This window comes from Myotis daubentonii, chromosome Y (assembly GCF_963259705.1).
Source record: "Myotis daubentonii chromosome Y, mMyoDau2.1, whole genome shotgun sequence".
NCBI classification, from domain to species: Eukaryota; Metazoa; Chordata; class Mammalia; order Chiroptera; family Vespertilionidae; genus Myotis; species Myotis daubentonii.
This window is the reverse complement of record NC_081862.1, coordinates 39,159-48,378: the sequence shown is the minus strand read 5'-3', so window position 1 is coordinate 48,378 and position 9,220 is coordinate 39,159. Positions and strand designations below refer to the sequence as shown.

Genomic DNA, 9,220 nt, shown 5'->3' with positions numbered 1-9,220 from the left:
ACAGAACTTAAGAAGAAAGCCAAGAAGACAGAACCTACACAGAACCTACAGACAGAAGAACTTCGCTGGAGAGAACATGGCAAAAGATCCTGGACTGAACCTGACTACAGAAAATTGGCAAGAGAACCTGACTAGAACCTGGTGACTGAACCTGGCTGGAGAACCTGGACAGAACCTGGCTGGAGATCCTAAGCAGAACCTCTCTGGAGATCCAGACCAGAACTTGGCTAGAGATCCTGGCTAGGCTGCTGATCAACTGAACGCTGTCTCCGTGTCATTCCTTCTTCGCCGACTCCGTCTACGCCTTTGGGAACCCCTGGACCCGCTGGGGTTGGACCCCGGCACAACCCATCCCACAGTCCTTACCACTTCTGAGCCCCCAGCCACATCTTTTGGCAGACAGTGTGAAGCATGCTGCCCCACAAGACCAAGCGAGGCCAGGCCGCCTTGGACCGTCTCAAGGTGTTTGACAGGATCCCAGTGCCCTATGACAAGAAAAAGCGAAAGGTGGTTCCCGCCGCCCTCAAGGTTGTGCATCTGAAGCCTACCCGGAAGTTTGTCTACCTTGGACGCCTGGCTCATGAGGTTGGCTGGAAGTACCAGGCTGTCATAGCCACCCTAGAGGAGAAGAGGAAGAAGGCCAAGGTCCATTACCACAAGAAAAAGCAGCTCATGAGGCTATGGAAACAGGCCGAAAAGAACGTGGAGAAGCCAAAACCGGTTTGGCTCAGTGGACAGAGCGTTGGCCTGCGGACTGAAAGGTCCTGGGTTCGATTCCGGTCAAGGGCATGTACCTGGGTTGCGGGCACATCCCCAGTAGGGGATGTGCAGGAGGCAGCTGATCAATGTTTCTCTCTCATCAATGTTTCTAACTCTCTATCCCTCTCCCTTCCTCTCTGTAAAAAATCAATAAAATATATTTTAAAAAAAAAAACGTGGAGAAGAAAATTAACTAATTTACAGAGGTCCTCAAGACCCATGGACTCCTGGTCTGAGCCCAATAAAATTGACTGTTATTCCTCATGCTTGGCCTGGCCTGCCCTTCCTCCATTGCCGCCCTAGGATGTGGGGAACCCCAGGGGCTGTTCAGGGCCACAGGAACCTTACCTTGGGCCTTAGAAGGCTGGGGACACAGAAGGAACCTAAGTCACTGCTATTTAAGAAAGGCCTTTTAAAAGCTTTACCTGGCCCTGTCAGTTGGGCATAATTTGCTTGTGACCTACTAGAGTTTTAGGAAATGAGCAGCTGGAACAGCTAGTTCCCTTTCAGGATTTATACGCTGGAAAACTCTCTAACCTATCCACATGATGCTAGACCACAGCTATTAGGATGTAGCAAATGCTTGGGGCAGGATGGACCTGGTATTGTACAGAGGGATTTACAGTTGCAGACAGGACGCTAACCAGTCTCAGGCATCGCACTTGCACGTTCCTGTACCTTGTGACCAGAAAATGAATAAATTATTTTTAAAGTAAAAAAAAAAACAAGCACAACTTTTGATGCTATTTTAGAGTCATTATACATAATTGGATTCATGGATTTCAGAGAGAATGGGAGAATTCAGGTAACATGTTGAACCTTCAAATAGAAAATAAAACTAATTATGCAAAATGCAGAGTTTATTGGGACAATTACAATTGGGCTCTGGGACCCAATTCAAATGAGTTACTTGAGTATTGAAGACCATTGACTAGGCAATAAGACTAGGTCCAGATCTTCATGATGGACTAAAAAAATAAAGAGCCCTGGCTGGTATTGCTAAGTGGTTAAAGTGTTGGCAAGTGCACAAAAGGGTGGTGGATTCCCAGGGTACCTGGGTTTTGGGTTTGCTCCCTAGCCCTCATTAGGGGACCTGTAGGAAGCAACCAGTTGATGTTTCTCTTCCCACCACCCACACCCCCGCTTTTCCTGCTCCCTCCCTTCCATTCTCTGTAAAGCAATGGAAAAAATACCCTCCTATAAGAATTAACAAAACAAAGATTTTGGGCTATAATCAGATAGTAACCAATGTTAGGCATGACCTTACTCCAACTAGTTCTGAGACAACATAGTAAATGTGTTTAGATTTGCCCAGCTGGTATGGCTCGCTGGTTGAACACTGACCTAGTTAGGGCACATGCCTGGTTGCTGGCTCGATCCCTAATAGTGGATGAGCAGGAGGCAGCTAATCAATGATTATGTCATCACTGATGTTTCTGTCTTCCTCTTCCTTCCTCTCTGAAATCAGTAAGATATTTTTTTAAAGAGTATATTCTTTTTCTACTTTGTCCTCAGTCCCAAAACTACACTTCCTATATCGTGGAGGCACCCTGTATTGCATATTGAGTAGTCTCAGTTGCCAGCACTAGTTCTACAAATTTGCCATCACAGGAAAAAGTGCATCTTCTCAAGCAGCAGATTTGGTCACATGTTCTGATGTAACAATGGAATTTGGCTTTGGCTGTTTCTGACACTGGGACAAATAGAAACACAAAAAGAAAACAAAAGCCCTAACCAGTTTGGCTCAGTGGATAGAGTGTCAGCCTGCGGACTGAAAGGTCCCAGGTTCGATTCCGGTCAAGGGCATGTACCTTGGTTGCAGGCACATCCCCACTAGGAGGTGTGTAGGAGGGAGTTGATCAATGTTCCTTTCTCATCGATGTTTCTAACTCTCTCTACCTTCCTCTCTGTGAAAAATCAATCTACACTAATAAAAGAGAAAAATGGTAATTGGCGTACGACGATACCCTTTTCATTGGCTAATCAGGGCTATATGCAAATTAACTGCCAACTAAGATTGGCAGTTAACTGCCAACAAGATGGCGGTTAATTTGCATATGTAGGCACAATGCAGGGAGGCGAAAGGGAAAGCAGGAAGAAGCCCCCTGCCACTGACAGTGATCGGAAACCCAGGGGGGAGCTAAGAGCTGGGGGGCAGCCATGAGCGGAGAATCAGGTGCCTTTGCCGCCCTGGCCAGTGATAGCAGGAAGTAGGGGTGGAGCCAGCGATGGGAGCTGGGCACGGTCGAAGCTGGCAGTCCCAGGAGCTAGGGGTCCCTTGCCTGGGCCAAAAGCGAAGCCCACGATTGCGGGGCCACTGCAGCTGTGGGTCCCCGCTGCCCGGGCCGGGCGCCTAGGCCAGAGGCATCCTGCAGAGGCAGGGGTGGAGCCCACGCGATCGCGGCCCCCCCCCTCCGCCCCCGCTGCCACTGCAGGTCCCCACTGCCCGGGCCGGACGCCTAGGCCAGAGGTGTCCGGCCTGGGCAAGGGGCCGATCCTGTGATTGGAGGGTGATGGGGGTCAACGCCCGAGGGCTCCCAGTATGTGAGAGGGGGCAGGCTGGGCTGAGGGAAACCCCCCCCCGCCCCCCCCACACACACACCCAGTGCACGAATTTCGTGCACCGGGCCCCTAGTAAAATATATTAAACAAAAAACAAAAAACACATTTTTCTATTGTTTCCTTTTTACTTATTTTATTTCCACCCTACTCTCACCCACCACATATAGAATGAATCTCCTCAGCACCTGAAAGAAATCTGGTCTCTTACAGAAAACATCTGCTTTTACTTTGGCCCAATAATTATTAACAATATAAGAAACACTCTAACACTGAACACCTGCCAGGACTCTACCTAAATCTTTTAAACAGCTATAAATTAGAAGTTAACCAATTCCTATAATTGACGAATAGATTGGCCCCAGTATGTTATTACAAACAATGCAACAATATTTTTTTAAATATATTTTTATTGATTTCAGAGAGGAAGAGAGATAGAACCATCAATGATGAGCGTTATCATTGATTGGCTGCCTCCTACACGCCCCCTACTGAGGATCGAGCCCGCAACCCAGGCATGTCTCCTTGACCAAAATCGAACCCGGGACCCTTCAGTCCACAGGCTGACGCTCTATGTGCTGAGCCAAGCCAGCTAGGGCTGCAACAATATTTTTAAACTAAATCTGTACTCATGTATCTGTACAATTCCTTGAAGTGGAATGCTTCAAAGACTTTACATTTTTTTAAAAAATATTTTTATTGAGTTCAGAGAGGGAGGGAGAGGAAGAGATAGCAACATCAATGAGCGAGAACTATTGATCGGCTGCCTCCTGCACACTCCCACTGGAGACTGAGTCCACAACCCAGACATGTGCCCTTAACTAGAATCGAACCTGGGACCCTTCAATCCTCAGACCAACGCTCTAGCCACTTGCCCAAGTCTTAACTAGGGCAAGACTTTACCTTTTTGAAATATGCTAAATTATCTTCTAAAGGAATTGTCAACTTACAAACACTAATGACATAGAACTTCAAAACCTTTGGAATTTCCTACATGATTCAGTGTCTCTTGCAACCAAACATACTAGAGGGTCGGTAATTTCAACTCCCACCACTTGGCCTCTAAGAAACATAGGGAACTGAAGATTGGTTTATAAAGTCTGGAAAAATGATAATTGCAGAACTTCCCGGTTTGTGAAACCATCAATGTGCATGGAGGATGGCATGCTGACAAAGTATGGAAGTTCTTTGCCATCTCCTTCCTTCCCCACAGCTTGGCTTATGCATCTCTCCCAATTTGCTCATTTCTGTGTTGTATCCTTTGTAATAAACTGGTGGTACTACATGCTTCCCTAAGTTGTTTAACTAGCAAGTAATTAAACCTCCAAATTTAAAAATAGGCAAGTGTGGGTAACATAGGTCCCCACTTACATTTGCCATATGATGTGGGGAACAATCTTGTGGGATTTGGGCTTTAAACTGTGAATTCTGTGATAATTCTAGGCCTTAATATTCAGTGCATGAATTGACACACTGAGACACACTGGCCAGAGCAAAGCCCTAGACAATTTGGTGTCAGTAGAAAACATCACTGCAAGCAACTACTTCTCTTCACTTTTTAAGATTTCTTTCTAGCAGACAGCTACAATTAACGGAAGTGGGTTGAGTTAAACTTTAAGGACCACAGAACTTTTGCATAATGGAACAAGAATTTGGGAATAGCTACTTATATTTGGCTTTTCCCAGGACTATTACTTTGCGAATCTGTAAAATAAAACATGTAATAGTTAAATTTGTCCACTTTTCCATATTCATATTAGATTTTCTAGTTTAAATTATGAGAGACTACTGTGCTAGATTTTTTAAACTTAGAATTTCTTTTTATTTCTCAGATTTTTTAAAGATATATTTTATTGGTTTTGTACAGAAAGGGAGAGGAATAGAGATCCAGAAACATCGATGGGAGAGAAACATCAATCAGCCGCATGTGCCTGGTCAGGGGTCAAACCCACAACATTCCTTATCTAGATGACGCTCTAACCAATAAAAAACCTGACCAGCACTAAGAAAACTAGAATTTTAAAAATGTAAAATATATAAGCCCTGGCTGGTTTGGTTCACTGGATAGAGCGTCGGCTGGGGACTGAAGGGTCCCAGGTTTTTTTTTTTTTTTTTTTTTTTTTTTTTAATATATTTTATTGATTTTTTACAGAGAGGAAGGGAGAAGGACAGAGAGTTAGAAACATCGATGAGAGAGAATCATCGACCAGTTGCCTCCTGCACACTCCCTACTGGGGATGTGCCCGCAACCAAGGTACATGCCCTTGACCGGAATCGAACTTGGGACCTTTCAGTCCGCAGGCTGATGCTCTATCCACTGAGCCAAACCGGTCAGGGCAAGGGTCCCAGGTTTGATTCTGGTCAAGGGCATGTACCTTGGTTGCGGGTACATCCCAGTAGGTGGTGTGCAGGAGGCAGCTGATCGATGGTTCTCTCTCATCGATGTTTCTAACTCTATCATCCCTCTCCCTTCCTCTTTGTAAAAAATCAGTAAAATATATATTTAAGGCTGTTTATTGATAAGCATAAATTCCTATAATGAATGATGTATTCTCTCTGTATTTACACATTTAAAACTTAAAATATCCCTTAAAAGTTTTTGCAAATGTGCATTAGAATACCTGTCCAAAAACAAGTTATATATGTAGAACTCATATACATTTTTCCATATTTTTACTTCAAAATCTTCGTGTAATAAAGATGTTTTTATTGATTTTAGAGGTAGAAGGAGCGGAGAGGGAGAGAGAAACTCTGATGATCAGCTGCTTCCTGCATGCCCCCTTCTGGGGATAAAGCCCACAATCTAGACATGTGCTATGACCAAGAAATCAAAACCAGCAATCTCTTGGTGCAACTGAGCCCACCCACACAGGCCAGGGCCTCAGTAAAATCCTTAAAATTTTCAATACCATGGTATTTGTTAGAGATACAAATATTCACATAGCAATATTTCAGCTATTGTAAGGAGGCTTGATTTCCTAGTCAGTGCAAATTATTCTCTCAAAAATGTATCTTGAGAAGTTAAAAATTTGGGGGAGGTAGGTACCTCCTAGGACTGAATCACAAAATATAGCAGTGTGTTTGCAATGTCCAATTTTAGCTCTAACTCTGAATCAGCTTAGCCAGAATTCCACCTTCACTATCATCACTTTCAATGACAGTGAGGTTATTATCCATTCTATCCCCTCAGCCCATGCCCCTCCCCCCCAGGTATCCTATCTAATAAAAGAGAAACATGGTAATTGGCGTACGACCGCTACCCTTCCCATTAGCTAATCAGCGAGATATGCAAATTAACTGCCAGCTAAGATGGCGGCTGGCAGCCAGGCAGCTGGAAGCGAACATGAGGCTTGCTTGCTTCAGTGATGGAGGACTCCAACGTTCCCCGCCTGCTGCTGCCGGCCTCTGAGCTGCAACTCTAAGCAACTATGTTACAAATATAGAAGCTAAACAAAACCCCAGAAACCTGCTTTAGTAGCTGGGCTTCAGCCAGCAGGATCGCAATTGTTTCAAATACAGAAGGTAAACAAAGGCCAGAAACCTGCTTTCAGCAGTGGAGGCCTAAGAGCTGGAGCCAAGCCTCAGAGCTAAAGCTGGCCCAGAATAAAAAAAAAAAGGAAAAAAGGAGCAGTTGGGAGCTTCAGTCACCCGCCAGCCTGAAAACAGCCCTCAGCCCCTCACCCAGACTTGCCAGGCAACCCAGAGGGGACCCCCACCCTGAAGGGTGTGTGACCAGCTGCAAACAGCCATCATCCACTCACCCAGGCTGGCCAGGCACCCCAGTGGGGACCCCCACCCTGATCTGGGACACCCTTCAGGGCAAACCAGCCGGCCCCCACCCGTGCACCAGGCCTCTATCCTATATAGTAAAAGGGTAATATGCCTCCCAGCCATGGGATCAGCGGAGCCCCGAGGCCTCCCAGCACCCGGATCAGTGTGACAAGGGGCAGCGCCCAAACCCCCTGATCGCCCTGTGGCTCTGTGTGTGACAGGGGGCGGGGCCACAACCTCCCTATCCCTGCTCTGTTCATGACAGGGGAAGGCGCCCCAACCCCCTGATCAGCCCTGCTCTGTGCCTGATAGGGGGGAGCTCCCCAAGCCCCTAATCGGCCCTGCTGTGTGACAGGGTGCAGTGCCCCAACCCCCCGCCCCCACGGGCCCTGCTCTGTGTGTGATGGCGTAGAGCCATAACCTCCCCATCAGCCCTGCCCTGAGTGTGACAGTGGCGGCGCCCCAACCCCCTTATCGGCCCTGCTCTGTGGGTGATAGAGGGCAGCGCCCCAACCCCTGATGGGCCCTGCTCTGTGCGTGACAGGGGGTGGCGGCCCAACTCCCCAATCGGCCCTGCTCTGAGCCAGACCAGGGGCTGCACCTAGGGATTGGGCCTGCACTCTGCCACCTGGGAGCAGGCCTAAGCCAGCAGGTCGTTATCTCCCAAGGGGTCCCAGACTGTGAGAGGGCACAGGCCGGGCTGAGGGACCCTCCCTACCCCCCGGAGTGCACAAATTTTTGTGCACTGTGCCTCTAGTTGTTTAATAATTCTGGTCTGCTATTACCAAGAGTTTTGTTAGGTTAGGCAGAATTCCCTCATCCTTTTATTTTTTTATTTATTTTTATTTTATTTTTTATTTATTATTATTATTTTTTTAGCTTTTCTTTTTTTTTTAATATATTTTATTGATTTTTCACAGAGAGGAAGGGAGAGAGATAGAGAGAGTTAGAAACATCGATGAGAGAGAAACATCGATCAGCTGCCTCTTGCACATCCCCCACCGGGAATGTGCCCGCAACCCAGGTACATGCCCTTGACCGGAATCGAACCCGGGACCTCTCAGTCCACAGGCTGACGCTCTAGCCACTGAGCCAAACCGGTTTCGGCTCCCTTATCCTTATCTCAATTTTCGTTTCTCAGCAATTTCACATCCACCAACTCCAACTTGTTCCTTTGCTATCAATTCCCACTAATCCATGTTGCATTCAACCCAGATGTTCAGCATGTAACATAGTTCTACATAGCAATCAAAACACTAACAGCCCAGCAAAGTTGGCTGAGTGGTTTAAAGTCAATCTATGAATCAGGAGGTCACCATTCGATTCCAGGTCAGGGCACATGTCTGGATTCTGGGTTTGATCCCAGTGTAGGGCATGCAGGAGGCAGCCGATTCATGATTCTCTCTCATCAATGATGTTTCTCTCTCTTTCTCCCTCTCTCAAATCAATAAAATATATTTTTAAAAACAAGACTAACTACAGACAGTATGTTACCTCAGATATCATGCTGAAAGAACCTGTATGATATAAATTATAATTTACTATATACAAAGCATAACAACAGGGGGCTGTGCCCCAACTCCCCAATCGGCCCTACCCTGAGCGTGACAGGGTGGCATCGCAACCTCCCGATCCGCCCTGCTCTGTGCATGACAGGGGGCGATTGAGAGCCAACTACACTTAGACATCAGAATAGTACCTACTCTTTACAGTGATGGCAAGTTAGTTGTATGTTAACCTGGTTTGGCTCTTATAACATCTGTTAATTCATATAGCTGCCTACATCACTGTGATAATAATGGATTACTAACCAACATTAGAAATCAAATTGGGTACCTATACCATCTCTGGTATAAATGACCTGCTCCAATTAATTCTTGATCCTTTTACAGATTAATGCAATGCATATTATAAGTCACAGAAATCTGGGCCTTACAGATTTCTATGACTTATAATAAAAACTCTGCTTCACATATCTCAACCTTAAAAGCACAAGATTACTTCTTGCTCCACAAAAAGCTCTGGTGGATAACGAATAAATATCCAATAACGAAACATTTCCAATTCCTCAGGTTTAGAGTATAATGACTTTCCTACCTCTCTTATTAAGTCACAACTGATGGCAAAAAGA

The 9,220-nt window shown here is 45.9% G+C and overlaps 1 protein-coding gene across 1 annotated transcript; it reads left to right on the top strand.

Annotated features, from left to right (window-relative positions):
- Positions 1-362: 362 nt before the first annotated feature.
- Positions 363-4,782, top strand: LOC132225591 (large ribosomal subunit protein uL13-like). The gene is made up of 2 exons (XM_059680693.1): positions 363-720; positions 4,762-4,782. Exons 1-2 carry the CDS (start codon positions 412-414, stop codon positions 4,780-4,782), a joined length of 330 nt encoding a protein of 109 aa, XP_059536676.1. The 5' UTR covers positions 363-411.
- Positions 4,783-9,220: the final 4,438 nt, after the last annotated feature.